At 39.5% G+C, this 18,176-nt stretch overlaps 1 protein-coding gene across 1 annotated transcript in view; it reads left to right on the forward strand.

Annotated features, from left to right (window-relative positions):
- Nucleotides 1–10,448, forward strand: part of sall4 (spalt-like transcription factor 4) — a 44,035-nt gene extending 33,587 nt beyond the window's left edge. The window contains exons 3-4 of the mRNA XM_055652460.1: nt 6,063–6,376; nt 7,767–10,448. Coding sequence (XP_055508435.1) covers nt 6,063–6,376; nt 7,767–8,192 — 740 coding nt within the window. The 3' untranslated portion in view covers nt 8,193–10,448. The remainder of the gene's footprint in view (nt 1–6,062; nt 6,377–7,766) is intronic.
- The last annotated feature ends 7,728 nt before the right edge of the window (nt 10,449–18,176 follow it).

Consider the following 18,176-nt stretch of genomic DNA (forward strand, 5'->3'; position numbering starts at 1 on the left):
AAACTGCAGAATAAAGCTCCTCGGCCCACAGCCTATATCAGGGTATGCCAGAACTTTGCAGCAAAATAGTTTAAATCTGTAGTTATTGTATGACAAGTCGCAGCTAATTTGTGCATAAGAACATTAGATGTCATTTCACCCGGTGTGCCCACTGTGCCATTCAATGAACATGACTGCCTTTTTAGCACACCACCACTTTCCTGATATTATACAAGCCATTGAGTCTTCACAGCCTCCTTGGATAGTGAATTTGAGTATTCTGCACCTTCTGGGAGAAAACATTTTCTCCCTATCTTTGTTTTGAATGGCTAATTATTTCTTTTGTTGCTCTGGTTCCAAGCACTCCAAATGGAGAAACATTAACACTGCATCTTCTCTGTCAACGCTAAGAGTTTTGCTCATTTTGATGAGATTGCCTCTCAGACTTATAAACTACCAAGCGTGTAGACTTAATCTGCTGCCTTGTATAACAAGCCCGCTCAGCTAGGAATTTGAAGAGACCCAACCTGAAACGTCATCTATCCATGGCCTGTAGAGAATTGGCGTGACCCGCTGAAATATGCTCGCGCTTTATAGACAATAGGTGCAGCGGTAGACCATTCAGCCCTTCAAGCCAGCACCGCCATTCAATGTGATCATGGCTGATCATCCACAATCAGTACCCCGTTCCTGCCTTCTCCCCATATCCCCTGACACTGCTATCTTTAAGAGCCCTATCTAGCTCTCTCTTGAAAGTATCCAGAGAACCAGCCTCCACCGCCTTCTGAGGCAGAGAATTCCAGACTCACAACTCTCTGTGGAAAAAGTGTTTCCTCATCTCCGGTCTAAATGGCTTGCCCCTTATTCTTAAACTGTGGCCCCTGATTCTGGACACCCCCAACATTGGGAACATGTTTCCTGCCTCTAGTATGTCCAAGCCATTAATAATCTTATGTTCCAATGAGATCCACACTCATCCTTCTAAATTCCAGAGTATACAAGCCCAGCCGCTCCATTCTCTCAGCATATGATAGTCCCATTTTGTGTTCTGAATCTAGGAATTAATCTAGTGAGCATTTGGTTCACTTCCTCGATAGTATTAATAGGTAGGGAGGCCCAACCTACACATTATACCCCAGAAGTGATCACGTCAGATCTCTGAATACTTGAAGCTAGATGCCACTACTCCTGTACATTGGTACCTCACTTAGTATGTAGGATGCAATCCCAAGGATAAGGATATTAATGAAATAAGCGTGGAGGGAGAGAGATGTGTTATTGGTGATGGGAGCCTGGTGCAAAGTCTACTGATTGGATGACAAAGTGTATTAAGTCAGAACATTGGGTCGGCTAGGTTGGGTATGGGACTATTCAGATCTTCATCCAACAAGCTAACCATTTCTGCCTTAATTGCTTGCTGTGTGTGTGCATTCTAACTTTCAGTGGTTCATCTATAAATGCATACCAATCCCTCAGGAATACCACTATTTTTCAATCTTCCAGTGGATGACCTTACATTGTTGTAATGGCCATTTGTTTAGTCTGAATATATCCCTCAATTTCTTTGTATCCTTATCAAAGTTCCCACTGCCATTGACCCAAGTGCCAGCAAAACATGCACATATTGCTTGACCCACTCATCCATATCCATGTTGTTAATACATCTAAGACAATCACTTAATGCTGGAGCAGCTCGGCGGGTCAGGTAACATGCCTGGAGAAAAAGAATTTCTGGTTGAGACCCATACGTTGCCTTTTCCTTTTCTCCAGAGATGTTGCTTGACCCACATAATTACCCAGCCTTTTGTGTTTATCTTTGGTGTAAACTAGCATTTGCAGTTCCTTCCTACACATCAGTAATACAACTTGCGAGGATCTCAAGCCATTAACCAAATTGTTTGAGTTAGTTATATCTTTGTAAATATTCGACAAGATACAGAGATCTACATTCTTATTTTAAAAAAATAGCATGGAATCTTTTGTACCACTGCCTTCCCTGAGAGGGGAGCTGAAGCGCTAATTTAGTGTCTCACCTAAAAGATGTGGTCTTTAGCAGGGTAGCGTTTTCACTGAAGTGTTTAGGTTATAGCTTTAACCCATGGTATTATAATACAGCATGCCATAATTTTGTCAACAACCCAAAACGTGCCACGCATCTTTGTGAAATTTGGGTTTTAAACAAACTGTTTTCCCTTTTAATCCAGATATTTCTCAATTCCCTCAAAGAACACAACTAGTTATGTTGAGAACCTAGACACAAAATGCTGGAGTAACCCAGCGAGACCGGCAGCATCTCTGAAGAGAAGGAAGGAATGGGTGACGTTTTGGGTCGAGACCAGACCGAAACGTTACCCATTCCTTCTCTCCAGGGATGCTGTCTGTCCCGCTGAGTTACTCCAGCATTTTGTGTCTATCTGCAGTTCTTTCCTACGTAAGTTGAGAACCCGTTCCATAGACGGTCCACTAAGGGTGGTCTTGCAGTTTTTAATTTTGTCCTCTTGTCCAGATTCTGCCTGCACCCTTCTGAGTCCACCATGGTGTGAATTTGGAAAGTGTTATGTTAATGCTGCTCATATAATGAATTTTGACAGGCCACCATCTTGTAGCCATTGTTTAATTTGAGCTGAGTAGAAATTGCTCGGTTTTTACCTTCCTGTTCAGGGGCTGACGTGCAGAATTGATCTAAAATATTTGTACTTTTATGCTCTATTGCTGAATTCCAACCTAATTATAACTTTCGTAACTAAATTAACATGCGGAATTGTCCTATGTAATATTATTAAATGTCATATCAACCCACATCCTACGGTTTGACCATAGACTGATGCAGAATCAGGCAGGAAAAGGCGTAGGATTTGTGCATGTAATTCATGTGCCATCATTTTAATATTTTTATAACTGCTGTTCCAGTAACCTGACATAAATGTCAGTTTAAACAACACGTTGCATTTTTTTGATATAGAACTCATCTTTCAAAATAGATTGTTCCTCTGTTTCTCACTGAGTGTAAAAATTCAAACCTTAACCACAAAATTGGACAGTGTCATTATTCATCTTTTAAATCTCATTGTCATTCCCTTCACTTTCCTTGTCTGCCTTCCTGACTCTTCTTTCCCAACTTGCCATTACTTCTCATGAATCTATCGACAAGTTTTTGCTGATTCTGCTCAGTTTAACCACGTCAAAAATTGAACCATTGCTAATTTTAAATATCGTTTGAGGTGCCAGTCAACCTGCTATCTTTTAGATCTTGCAAATATTACACCAGATGTTAGTCTGGGTATTGCTGGGTATTTGCATCACTAGCTATTCCTGCAAGTAAATTGCAATCTAGAGCATTTGTTTAACTGCTTTGGTAGCGGCGTGACCCTTGTTGTGTCTCTTATGTGACATTGCACATGCCGCCATTTGAATTTGCTTAAGCTTCTGAAGCTGATGACTAGAGGGCATAGTCAAAGAATAGAGGCCACAGCGTTAAGGTGGAAGGGGCAAAGTTTAATGGAATTGTGAGGGGCATTTTTAAATGTTGGGTGCCTGGATTGTGCTGCCAGGGGTGGTGGTAGAGGCACATATGATATTGGCATGTAAGAGGATTTTAGATTGGCACATGGAGAAGGAGGGATATATAGTCCGATGCAAGCAGAGGAGATTAGTTTACTTGGCAGCAAGGTATTGTGGGCTGAAGGGCCCGTTGCTGAGCTGCACTATTCTATGTAAAGTAAGAAACTGATTTATTTCTCACAACTTGCATCGCTGAACAGAAAACAGTCTTTAATTTAAAAAAAAAACCCCATTGATCCTGATGATTAAACTCAATTATAATTTCAATTATAAGTAAAATTGTGTTATTTAAGCATGGCGTTCCTTATTTCCTACTGATCAGTCTCCTGCTGAACTCAATTTTAATCCAGAAAGGGTTAAAACAAAAAGAAACATCATCCGCATAAGCCATCTGTCATCTTGAAGAACAACCTTTCCCTTTTTATGCCGCAATTATATTGCAATCGGTCTTCTACTGGATACAATAAACAAATAGTATTGTTAATTAAACCCCTTCATCGTAAAATTGATATGACACATGAAGTAAGTAATCGGATGTCTACCTTGGTTGGCTTGTTGATTGTCTTATCATGGAAATTTTCTAAATAAGGTATTCTAAACTAAAGTGAATGGCATTAGTGCAACCCAAAATTCTTCCATCATCTGCGGAGGGAAATGGACAGACGATGTTTCTGGTCAGAACCCTTCTTCATACTTCCAAGTACCTGATGTAGAGTCCTGATCAGAAACACTCTGTTTATTTCCCACCACAGATGCTGCCAGGCATTCTGAGTTCTTCTAACATTTTTATTTTATTAATTTTTTTGGCTCAAGATACCAGCATCTGCAGCCTCGTGTGTTTCCAATTTTTTTCCATAGTTGTGAGTCCAAAAATACTGAATGTACGATGATTTACAATGTAACTTCACTGACTATTAAGGATACTAAGATTTGTTGTGACAAAGAAGTGTTTTGGGTAACAAAGCTTCTGGACTATCGTTCTCCTGGCACAATGTACCTATCTCCATTAATAAGAATCATTTTTAAAAATATCTTATGGGCATAATGTTTAAAAGAAAATCTTATTTTTAAGCCATTTGCAGTTTAGGGCAGTCTCCATTAAACAGTACTACAGCTGACTATTTCAGGCAGGTGCCACTAGGTGACAGCCATCTGCCTTGTGATAGCTATGGGATTACCGACACCTACTCGGAACTCCACCCGCACTTTCAGAATAGTGATGACTCGATTAGAGGTGGAGTATATGACACAGTGGCTGGGTGAGCCACCCGTCACATTGTGACCCAAGTAGTATCCAACCTGGCTCCCAAAAGAAAAGATCCATTTTTTAAAATAAAACAAAAATCTAAAGCCTGCAATTCCTTCATTGTGGTAAACAAGTATAGAAAAAAATGGTTGAGTTTAAAAATTGCCCATTTTCTCTCATTTTCGATGCTATCTGGAAGATGGATGAAAATAAACTTGGATATGTTTGAGTGCCTTAGAACAATTAGTTTGTTTGATGGATTCTTGCTAATTTATTGGTTCACATGCATGGAACAGGCCCATCGGTCCATAATGCCCACGTTGAACATGATGCCAAGTTAAAAATAATATAATCCATATCTCCCCATTCTATGCATATTCATGTGTCTATCTACCAACTTCAGAAGTACAACTATCATACCTTCCCCCTCACCTTAACGCTATGCTCTTTTAGTCTTTGACATTTCCGCAGAGGGGAAAAAGATTCTGACTGTCTATCGTGTCTGTGCCTCTCATAATTCTATAAGGCCTTGCCAAAACCTCTGACTTTGCAGAGAAAACAATCCAAGTTTATCAAACCTCTCCTCGTAGGTAATACCCTCTAATCCAGACAGCATTCTGGTAAACCTCTTCTGCACCATCTCCAAAGCCTTCACATCCTTCCATTAATGGGGTGACCAGAACTCCAAATACGCTCGTAAAGTCCTGTAAAACTGCAACATGACTTCCTGGCGTTGTACTTGATGACTGATGAGGACGAGCACACCATACGCCACCTTTACCACTCCGTCTACATGTGTTGCAATTGTAAAGTAGCCCATGTATTAGTGAAAACAGGAAATAATGCAGTTTGAATTGCACAACAGAGCTGAATCTTAAATTTGTATATTGGTGTTACTTGTCTATATCTTTGTCATAGCGACATTGTTTCCCAAACAAGTTGGGAAGTTTGTGCCTCAAAAATGCAGACGCTGGAAATCTAGAATGAAAAAGAAAATGACTATCAACACTCAGCTGGTCTGACAGTATCAGCGGAGAAAAAATGAGAGTTAACATTTTGAGTTGCTGCATGTGTGTTTCTTATATCATTTAGTTGACTTGAATTGGCCAGGGTTTTTTTTTTCATTTTGCTTAGCTTTTCCTGAAGCGTTAGTGTTCTGGCCTGAGATAGAAAATTCTAGAATGATAACTGAGGATTGGCTACAGTAAGGGATCCACCATGTATAATTTACAACCCATAATAGACTAAACAGTGAAAAACTGTTGTATGTTTTTAGGTGCTGTTCAAGTTCCTGCAGGTTCCTTTATCAGGGCACCTCCTTGTCTGATTAAAGTGGAAGTAAGCGACCATGGAGAACGACCAGCAGCAACCACTGCACAGTTTCTTACCCCATCAACTGTGGCTTCAGTCATGCCACCTATTTTGGCACCTCCACCCCGTCGCACACCTAAACAACACAACTGTCCTACTTGTGGAAAGAGCTTCTCCTCAGCAAGTGCTCTCCAGATTCACGAACGCACGCACACTGGTGAAAAGCCATTTGCATGCACCATCTGTGGAAGAGCTTTTACAACGAAAGGAAACCTCAAGGTAACTTGTTCAGATTGAAAGAGAAAAAAAAATGCTTCAGTGCATGTTAAAAGTCTAAGTATTTGGCCTGGATTTTAATGATTAGTGGCAAAGAAATGGTGTTAGCCGTTCACCTTGCTGACAGATGCCCACAAAGATTTCTCTAGTTTCTGGGGCTGATCTGTGCTAATCTGACATCCAGTCCAGAAGCCTCTGAAAATAACCTTTGCCATCTGAACAAGGTAAGAGACAGCAAGGCTCTTTGACTAATCGGATTGTAGTATTTTTTACTTGAAATGCATGGAGTCTAAACCAGGATGTATAATTAGGAAACAAGTTAATTATACACCATGTAAAGGAAGTAAAAATTACATGAGCTTAGACTGAACATCATTTTAAAATTTACATTTTAACTTGAATGAATTAACTGCTGAAGGATTGAGAGTCCACTCTTTATAATATCATTATCCCACTTTATCTTTTGGCAGTTGTGCTCTTTAAAAATTCACTTGCTTCTGAGTGGACTATTGCCAGTTTTTTGTGCATATTTAGTGGGCGACTTGAGAGCAAGTACCCAGGTTCATATCATTGTAATGATTTCAACGTGATCTCGATCATTACAATGAATTGCGGTGTTGAGCTTCTCAGCACAGACTGTTACTGTCCTGTAAAGAAGCAGGTTATTTCTAGCGGTAACTCTGGATCCCTGTGTTTTTTTGTTTTTTTTTTAAACTGTGCATGTGGATATTGTAGAAGTTGCTGACAGATTTTTGACTTGGCCCCAACATTTCCTCAAAGTCCAGATAGATTCAGGCAAAGCTAATCTGGTACTCAAGTATTTTTAATAAAGATTTTGGTCAAATTTCTAACAATATTTCAATATGTGCTACCTAATGTGGTGCTGGGCAATATAGATGGAAGTCACAGGTTTGATCTCTGGTTTGTGCCGAATTAACTGATCTCAACATAGTTGTGGGAGAAGACTCAATATGCTTCATTGCTCCTGTGCTTGGGGAGAGGGGGAAGCAGTGCAGGTTTTGGTGTTGATTGACGCTCTCCAGCACTGGCCACGGAACATGTGTGAATGTTGGGTGAAGAGTTATGGCTCAAATATGTTATGACCCCTTCCCTCCCTCCCTCCCTCCCTTAACATGTAGTGAGCCTTTGCAGAGAATTGAGAAAGTGTGCATCATTGGTGAGAACTGCCATTTGAAACTAATGGAATTTAATTATGACAGAAACATCTTGAGTGCATGCTTATTAGGAGGGAGGGAAAAGTATATTTTTGCAGAGTTAACTCGTAGACTATATTTTATGTTGGTTGTTTCTAATCGGGGAGTGCTGGAACTCTGCACGTGCATTGCATAACTGAACCATTGTATCTAAAATGCGTTTTGCTTTTGTTTTGCAGGTCCACGTTGGAACTCACATGTGGAATAATTCTGCTAGACGTGGCAGAAGACTTTCACTAGACAGCCCAATGATACTGATTGGCAATGACCCAAAGAAGATTTCCGAGATGTTCCCGAGGGATCTAATGGTTCCATCAATGAATATTGAACCAAGTGTCTGGAGCCAGTATGCCACCGTGCTTACCAATGGATTGGCTTTGAAAACCAACGAGATCTCCGTGATTCAGAATGGTGGTATCCCTCCCATCACAGTTAGTGTGGGAAGTGGATCTGTTGTATGCACCAGCACTGCAGTTTCCAAACTGGATGCATCCCAGTCTGCCATCAACCCAGCAATTACTAATGCGGAAAAACCTAGCTCTGAAAATGTTCCAACACCTCACTTCCCCCATTTTGTGGAAGAAAGCAAAATAGCTGTTAATTAATAAGACATTCTGTAGCAAATGTGCAGAGTAGAGTAGGTTTTAGACTTAGGTTTTATGAAAGAAACAACCACAGACCTCAATATGGCTACTATTTTCATATAATCCCAAAATATGTAAAATAGATTTTTTTTACTGTAGCTGTCTCTAACAAAACTGCTGGGTATCTCCCTGAATTTATGTTATGAGTACAATCATTGCTTTGCAAATTTAGTGTATAAAACTCTCTGGGATTTATCTAAAAAAAATAAAGCGGGTCTTGCAAAGTGAAGCGTTTACAATATTGACTTGAGTTTACAATATTTGAAGTGTACAGCCTTTCTCATGAATTTTTACTGCAAATTCCTTATGAATCCAAAGATTGAAATAAATTCTGTAACTAGTGATAGTTTTGAAATTAGTAGAAATTGAAATGAATCATTTCCATAAACTACTATAGATATGTCTTTGCGAATGTGTGTAATTTGTATTTTGCTGTTTATACATTAACCATTTATGCGGGTAACTGTTCTAGAATGTCAATTGGTGCCATTTGTCTAGAATTTGATGAGGACTGATCCATCAAAAAAAAAATCTTGAATGAACTCTTGTTTTAAATAAAATCCAAGATAACGAGATGCCTTTATAGGACGATGTACTCAATAAATATTTTTTCCTTGTTTATATTGTTTGATATTAACAATCCAAGATTATATTAGCTACTTCCTCTGATGCTCAGCTGGCAATACAAGTAGGGTTAGCAGTGATGGGAATGTAGGAATAAATGAGATGTTTTCCCCCTCTCCCCCAAGAAAAACAGGGGTGCAGCAATATAATTCATCTCACTGCATCTAATCTGGGGAGGCACAATAGTCTTGATCAGACCACTGGTATTTTTTCAGTAACTTTGTACCTAGTGATTTGGGGAGGAAGTGTGAGGCTTGGCTGTGACGCCCTCCAGAACATGATCTTACCCATAATAACAAGTGTTGAATGCCAAAGGGACACATTACGGTCTGCAGGCATCTACAGAATTAAGGTGTGGCATGAGTCGTTGCATCAGGGGAAGACATTTTTTTTTTTTTAAATGCCAGCTAAACAAATATTTATGGAAAAACACATCCTTTACTTTCCATGACACAACTTAAAACTAATTAATATTATTTCTGCAATAACTTATGGAAAATGATGCATGCTCTTAGATAAATTAATAATCGGCATGTCATTTGGTTTCGAAGAGTGGATGGGTGTGAGGAAAATGTCACGAGGTGAAACTCTTTAGAAACCCAGTCATTTTGATATGAAATTCATACAATTGGCTTGTGAGAGCTTGAAGAACTTGGCAACTGCCTATGTTAATAAGGGTAGTGTTTGACCTTTTACGTTAAAAAAAATACAGGTGACAATTAAATTTAAGAATGTCCAACACAATTAAATTTGAACTTACCTTTTCCTTTTGTTTAATACTGATAAAACAAGAGTGCATTCTTGATCAATTTAAACATATCCTGGTTTAAGCCAGGTAACTTGTTTAATTTGTGGATGGTACACCATTTGTGCTTTAGCCAAAGGAGACCCACTTGTAGCATACGAGGGAAGTGGGGAGGGTGGGCCCCAGAACTTGAAGTAATTTTGTTAACTACCTCACTTTCTAATTTACTTGTTTTTATGTTTTGTTTTGTTTTGGTCATATTGGTTACTTTTTGTAGAATATGACCAATTTTTGTAATGTATGAACTGGCTTGAAGTAGATGCCTTGTGCAGTTGGACACCAGTAAATGGACCAAGTTTTCTTTTGTTGACAGGTTGGAAACATTTAAAAAAAATAAAATAAAATTCTCTTGACCTTTTCTGCGTGCTATAGTTTAACACTGAATGTACAACTGGAGTGCTGAACAAAATGGACACCGACCGCCTTTTGGCTTGCAGATGGAATAGTTTGGGACTTGGAAGAATGAGTAAAATTTAATTGCCTACGTGGAAGAGTAAAGCCACCATTTCAGTGCAGTGTTTTCTTTGGAAGATTTGAAATGACTGCTTCACTTTGGCCTATTTTGATTTCAGTTTCATGGTGCTTTCATATGCAGAGGACTGACATAGGGTAACTGTGAATCTACAGAATCTAAATGGTTTACATGAAAAATGGATTTTTGTTACATTATGTTGTCTTGAATATGCTGTCTTTTCATGAATGTTTTAGCAACTTTCTTTAGTACATCTGAATGTAAACTTGATTCTTTCTGGCATATGGGAATAAATGCAGGATAGCATTGTCACAATCACAGGTGTTGGTATCTTTGTTCGTAATAACTTCAAGCTCAACTATAATATTCAAAACTGCGATCACTATTCTCCATTGAGAAATAATTATAACTTTCTAAGCACTACATGCCAGGGTTGTTCCTTCATATTAGCCGATCTCTTTTAATAGTTTTGGGAACACTCCAGTGCGTGTGTATGTGTTTGTGTGTGTGTTTGAAAGGAGTGGAATAAGAGAGGGAGATCATCAGCAAGGATTGTATTTCATCACAAACACTGCACATTCTAATAAGCTCTACATAAGGTGACGGTAAAAGCTCGCCTGGTCTCACGGTCTCTTATAGTTATCGTGCAGATAAATGTTCCACTCATAAAATCGAGAGCATGAAGAAGGGTTTCAGCCCGAAACCTTGCCTATTTCCTTCGCTCCATGGATGCTGCTGCACCCGCTGAGTTTCTCCAGCATTTTTGTGTAAGTCGAGAGCATAGATCAGCTGTAGGTTCTCATTCAATAAGACCTACTACTACTTATAGAAACATGTTAGCCTTCGTGTTTCTTTCATTGTGATCACTGAAGGTTTTGTTAATTTTATTATATTGAATATATGTTATTACATCAGAACTATACATTTTGTCAGACTTCATCTTCATGAGCACAGAAACGTTTTCTTGCAGCCACTCTTTGCAGAATCCAAATCTCGTTGGCGTAACTATTTTGTAGTAAAATTAATTATTGGGTTGAAGTGTGGATTCTGCACATGTGGTTGAGATGTCCTTATTGCATATATACAAATTATTTCTGTATAATTCTGTATCATTTACAGAAATGTTTAGCTTCCATATTGTATATTATCCTTTACTCTTCAAGTCAGTAATACAGTTCTAAATAACATTTGTATTGTAATAGAACATATGCAGGTTGGAGTAAATGTAATTCACTTTATGTAAATATGTTTGCTACTAATAAGGACATTTTAATTTTAACGTTTTGCTTTGGTTTTTAAATTAACATGAATTGCATAATTACATCCAAATTCGAAGTACCATGAAGCTTAAATAGTACTGCATTCACGAAAATTGCAAATATTCTGATGTTTGGAGCTAGGTATCTCTTTATTTCAATGAATTAATGTGTTTAAAATTTGACGTGAAACCAATTTATTGTACATTGTGGCTATTAATTCAGGGTCGGTCAGTAATGAATGATATATTAACTTTTCTTCTTTTAAGGTCACAACCTTTTCTACACTAGCCATAACGTTGGAATGGTGCTCCCAGCACTGAAACACTTCGCTATTTCTGTTGACCGTCATTAAAAAATCATAAAGTTATTCCTCAGAAACTCCCGGGCTACATTTGAAATCTAAAGTCTAACTTTTCAGCCTATAATTTCAGTAGTGATCAGAATAGTTGCCTAATATTTACCAATAATAAGGTTTTTTTTTACCTCTTGAATAATCTGCCGATCTGGTGTGCAAAATAAAACAATTTTATATGTCCATAAACTTGAGTACAGGTGGTGCAGCTTTTGAATAAATAAGCACTTAATCCTGTGTTTTGTCCACTTACAAATTTAGGCCCGGTTAACTTTAAAACCCGAAATAACGAGTATTTAAAACAAATTAATTAATATGTGACCAAGAATATGATATGCGATACAAAATGTAACCTCTTCATTGGGAGATGTTTTATTGATGGGATTATTCTATGGGGATTAATGGGTTGATAGTTTTTATTCCTGTTCTAAGTACAGGTGTCAGAGTTATGGGGCGAAGGCAGGAGAATGGGGTTAGGAGGGAGAGATAGATTAGCCATGATTGAATGGTGGAGTAGATATGATGGGCCCTGCATGGCCTAGCATATGACCTCATAGTGGTGATCTGCTCACAGTTTCACTGGTGCCACTCTCAACCCTGTACCTCTTTGATGTAGGTCATTGTTTAAACAAGACTTGGAATGCTCATAATTTATATACTTTAGGACAACATAACCATAGTAAATATCAACATCTGTACACTCACTTCCTGTGAATGTTGTTCAATAGATTGAGCTGGGTTGGATTTTTGTCCTCGCCATTTCTCTCTTCCTGCCAGTTTAAATTGCACGGCATGATAACACTACCACTCTGTTTAAGATTTATTTAATGGCACAAGTCTAGTGATTACAGTTCAACATGGATCCTGGAGTTCTAAGGATGTGAAAGGTGTTCATTGGTTGAGTTTTCTGTTCAACCTGATGTTATTTGGAGGTAAGGATATTTTGTCAAGGTACTTTAATTGTTAGATCAGTAAATCATAGATTTCTGACAGTAAGAGATATTCAGCATTCCACAACTACCTAAATACAAGGCAGCACTGTAGTGCAGTGGTAGAGTTGCTGCCTTAAAGCACTGGAGATCCAGGTTTGATCCTGACCGCGTGTACTGTCTGTATGGAGTTTGTACGTTCTCCCTCTGAACTATGTGGGTTTTCTCGGAGATCTTCCGTTTCTTCTTGTGCACCAAAGATATACAGGTTTGTAGGTTCACTGGCTAGGTACAATTGAAAATTGTCCCTAGTGTGTATAGGATAGTGTTAGTGTACGGCGATCGCTGGTCGGTGCAGACTCAATGGGCCGAAGGGCCTGTTTCTGTGCTGCATCTCTGAACTAAACTAAAGGACATTGGAATGGGTCCTTCGGACCACTATGTCTTTTCCAAACAAATCCTCAATAGAATTAGCTGCCTTAATTCATTCCTCTGCCTGTTCCCCGCATCTATTTTTAATTTTTCGTACATCTGTATTTTTGTGTTTGTCATAAGTACATTTAGGAAAGTATCCTCAGCAGGTTGGGATTAAAAGATTCAAATACAATTGTGTTTTCTATTGATAATGTTGAATCTATGCCTTTATATCCAAAGCGACCACATTTGGAAAACTGGAAAGCAAAAAATTGAATAAATGAAATAAAGAAAAAAATATGGAGAGAGAAAAAGATTTGATGTCTCTGGCTGATAATTCAACAGAACCGCAACACTGGCCTGCAGCACAGAAACAGGCCCTTCAGCCTCCATTGTCCATGCAGAGCATAGAAACATAGAAATTAGGTGCAGGAGTAGGCCATTCGGCCCTTCGAGCCTGCACCACCATTCAATATGATCATGGCTGATCCTCCAACTCAGTATCCCGTACCTGCCTTCTCTCCATACCCCCTGATCCCCTTAGCCACAAGGGCCACATCTAACTCCCTCTTAAATATAGCCATGAACTGGCCTCAACTACCCTCTGTGGCAGAGAGTTCCAGAGATTCACCACTCTCTGTGTGAACAAAGTTCTCCTCATCTCGGTTTTAAAGGATTTCCCCCTTATCCTTAAGCTGTGACCCCTTGTCCTGGACTTCCCCAACATCGGGAACAATCTTCCTGCATCTAGCCTGTCCAACCCCTTAAGAATTTTGTAAGTTTCTATAAGATCCCCTCTCAATCTCCTAAACTCTAGAGAGTATAAACCAAGTCTAATAAGACAGTCCGACATCCCAGGAAGTGGTGAACCTTCTCTGCACTCCCTCTTTGGCAATAATGTTCTTCCTCAGATTTGGAGACCAAAACTGTACGCAATACTCCAGGTGTGGTCTCACCAAGACCCTATACAACTGCAGTAGAACCTCCCTGCTCCTATACTCAAATCCTCTTGCTATGAAAGCCAACATGCCATTCGCACTAGACTGCCTGCTGCACCTGCATGCCACCTCAATGACTGGTGTACCATGACACCCAACCACCTTCAACCCCCTTTCCCAATCGGCCACCGTTTAGACTAATAATTGCTTTCCCGTTTTTTGCCACCAAAATGGATAACCTCACATTTACTGCATCTGCCAAACATTTGCCCACTCACCCAGCCTATCCAAGTCACCTTGCAGTCTCCTAGCATCCTCCTCACAGCTAACACTGCCCCCCAGCTCAGTGTCATCCGCAAACTTGGAGATATTGCCTTCAATTCCCTCATCCAGATCATTAATATATATTGTAAATAGCTGGGGTCCCAGTACTGAGCCTTGCGGTACCCCACTAGTCACTGCCTGCATTGTGAAAAGGACCCGTTTACTCCTACTCTTTGCTTCCTGTTTGCCAGCCAATTCTCTATCCACATCAATACTGAACCCCCATGATGCCAAGTTAAACTGATCTCTGCCTGCACATGATCCATATTCCTCAAATCCCTGCTAAAAGCCTCTCATTGCCCCTGTCCCACTTAGGAAACCTGAACGGAAACCTCTGGTGACTTTGCGCCCCACCCAAGGTTTCCGTGCGGTTCCCGGAGGTTTTTGTCAGTCTCCCTAATGGTCGAAAGTGGTTTCTGCTTCTAAGTTCTGGCGATTATTTCAAAAAAATTCAAAACCGGCCACGACTTCCACTAGAAGGTAAGACTTCCACTAGCTGCAACCTCCGCCAACCACCTTCAACTAGCATTGCAACCGGCTTAGACTAAAGAATTACAGATATTTAAAACGGCAACCTATTTTTAGTCGCGGCTGGTTTTGAATTTTTTAAATAATCGCCAGAAGTCTCCACCACTGGCAGTATGTTCGAGATACCCACCACTCTGCGTGTGTGTGCATGTGCGCTCTACCCTATGGAAAGAATTCTGACCGTCTAACCAATCTATGCCTCATTATTATTATTATTATTATTATTATTATATACATGCATTTCTCACTACTTCCAGTGTTCCAGAGAAAGCAATCCCAAATTTGTCCAAATGCTCCTTATAGTTAATCCCCTCTAATCCATACAGTTTTCTGGTCAACCTCTTCTGCCCGCTCTCCAAAGCCTCCATATCCTTCCTGTAATGGACTCACAATGCAGTCCTTGTGATGAAATGTCATTGACGTGACATGTTGATTTAATTCCTCTTTCCATCAAAGCTATTTTAATTGCTGAGTATTTTTACCTTGGCATACAAAATTAATTGCATGGGTCATTGTTTTAAAATGATTTGGAAGCAATTGCATCTTCATCCAGAAATGATCTAAAGTACTCTTGGTAAAATTGTGCCAAATGTGAAATTGATCTGGATACTTATACAAACTATTCATGTTAACATGTCTTATGTTTTCAAGTAAATGGTATGTACCAAATGATATGTAATATCCCATTCCTCTGCACTAAATATAAAACGAGATGTGGAAAGGATGTTTCCACTGGTGGGAGAGTCTAGGACCAGAGCCTCAGAATTAAAGGGCGCTCTTTTAAAAAGGAGGTGAGGAGGAACTTCTTTAATTAGAAGGTAGTTAATCTGGAACTTATTGCCACAGAGGGCCGTGGAGGCCAGGTCAGTGGATATTTTTAAAGCAGAGATCAACAAATTTGTGATTAGAATGGGAGCCAGGGGTTATGGGGAGAAGGCAAGAAAATGGGATTGGGAGGCAGAGATCAGCCATGATTGAATGGTGGAGTGGACTCGATGGGTCGAATGGCCAAATTCTTCTCTTATAACTTGTAACTTGAGTCTCAGTTTATTACAATAGTCATTGAAAAGAGTCACTAGAACTAGGTTTGTTGATTTTCTCTTTATTTAAAGGAGCAATCTACTGTCATAGGAGATCTAACTTAGCACCTTCAGAAATGACTGGAGAGTGCTCAAGTACCTTCCAAGATCCAGACTGCTACTGCAAACCGTAAGTGTTTTGGCCAACATTTAGTGATTGAGATACTCATTGAATACCTCAGTGTGACTGTGCATGCAACACTCTTATTGGAAGCATCATTAAGCCTACGGCCCTGATCTTGTGCCTAGACTGTATTTCCCATTTTGACCCTTAATTTCCATGCGATAGAAACTTTTCCAACGGCAGAAAATCGCTACTTCCATTTACACTTCTACTCACTATTACAGTCGAGATGTTACTTGGTGTTGGATTTGCACAGATTGTTCCATCTGCCTTGTTAAAAGAATATTGACATTTTGGGCTACCTCTGTCTTTAGGTTCATTCTTTTTCTAAGTTCTTGGTAGATGGTATATTGGGTGCCTGGGGCGTGGTTGGCTTTTACGGTGTTGAATAAGTCACAAAACTATGACTGTCAGTGAGTTGTTGAACCTTCTGAGCTCTCTCCATCCATAATCTATTCTTTTGGTTTAGTGCTGGGTCTCTGTTCAAGCACCTGTAGAGTTGTTTCCTGGATAATGGTAGTGTTTCCAATCCGGGAATATCCTGTGTTTGTAGTTAATTAGCTCATTGATCTACATAAATCCACTCGGCTGTTTTGCCGATACAGCTGGCGTTGGCCATAAACCAGCTGTATCTGCAAAAAAAAAGCTGAATACATGTCAATTCTTATTGATGATTCATTTGATTAAGGGTGCCCACACTCATGCACAATGCCCGGCACCTTGGCATGCACAGTGCCAACAAAATGATGTGTGAATAGTTCTCAGCAAAATGGGAAAGCTTGCAATTCTGTCAGAACCCAATGCTCTCACCATCAGCTTGCCCCAGGCAGAGGGAATAAAATGTAGCTCACTGTCCAAGATGGACAACCTTGGCCTTTGTTTCCTGTGTTTTTGTTTACCCTGCAGCAAGAGCAGAATTGAATGAAATCGCTTCTTGGGGCCCATCAGATCCCCCTCAATAAGGTTTATTGGAGAGGTGTCCCTTGAATATCTTGGCCAGTTTATTAACCATAATTACAGGCTTTCACTGCCAACCCCTCGATCTCTCTCCCACAACTGGTTTGTTGAAGAGTAGAAATATCTTCAACACCAACCACACTACTTTCTAAAGAAAGGAAGAGTTATTTTTGAGTCGTAATGTAAATGCATTTAACCTACTGAATCTCGGCCACCAAATTGATAATTGACACCTCCCCCCAACAATAGAACTGTGTGTTATGCGCATATTTTAAAACGCCTACTCTTCAAACTTCTACTTGAAGGCATTATAGACAAGTATATTTCTTGGCATAGGGATTCTGGAAATATGGAAACGGGGTTTTTAAAAACAGTAAGTTCATCATTCTAGATCAATGATGCCCGAATGTACTGAAACATCATTTATGTTTTGAAAATTAGTGAATCAACATCATTATTGCCTCGGCAAAGCCACCAGCATAATCAAGGATGAGTCTCATTCACTCTTCTCCCCTCTGCCATCAGGTAAGAGGTACAGAAGAGTGAAAACGCACACATCCAGATTCAGGGACAATTTCTTCCCAGCTGTTCTCGGGCAACTGAACCATACGATCATCAGCCAGAAAGTAGTCCTGAACTACCATCTATAGTTGAAGACATTTGAACTATCTTTAATCAGACTCTACTGAGCTTTATCATGCACTGAACTTTATTCCAGTTATCCTGTATCTGTACAGTGTGGATGGCCTGTTTGCAATCATGACTGGATAGCACGCAACAAAAAAGCTTTTCACTGTACCTCGGTACATGTGACAAGCAAAGCTAAATAAAACTGAATTTAGCTGACTACTGTTAAACCAAATGGTAACAGAAGCGATCAATTTTCTGATAGAACACTGAGAAAACTGACAAGACCCATAAACATCTCAAGCAAATGTAGTTCCTCAAACGTGTTGGACACCTGAATTTAATTCAGCAATTTTGGTCCATTATGCGTCTTGAAATAATCTAGCTTTTAGATGCCTATATCTCGGGTAAATGACCATTCTAAAGTGATTAAAAATTAGTTATTGAGCCAAAGTGAACTGATAAGTGTGCAAGTTGTCAAGTCGAGTCACATTTATTTATATAGCACATTTA

Source organism: Leucoraja erinacea, chromosome 21 (assembly GCF_028641065.1).
Source record: "Leucoraja erinacea ecotype New England chromosome 21, Leri_hhj_1, whole genome shotgun sequence".
NCBI classification, from domain to species: domain Eukaryota; kingdom Metazoa; phylum Chordata; class Chondrichthyes; order Rajiformes; family Rajidae; genus Leucoraja; species Leucoraja erinaceus.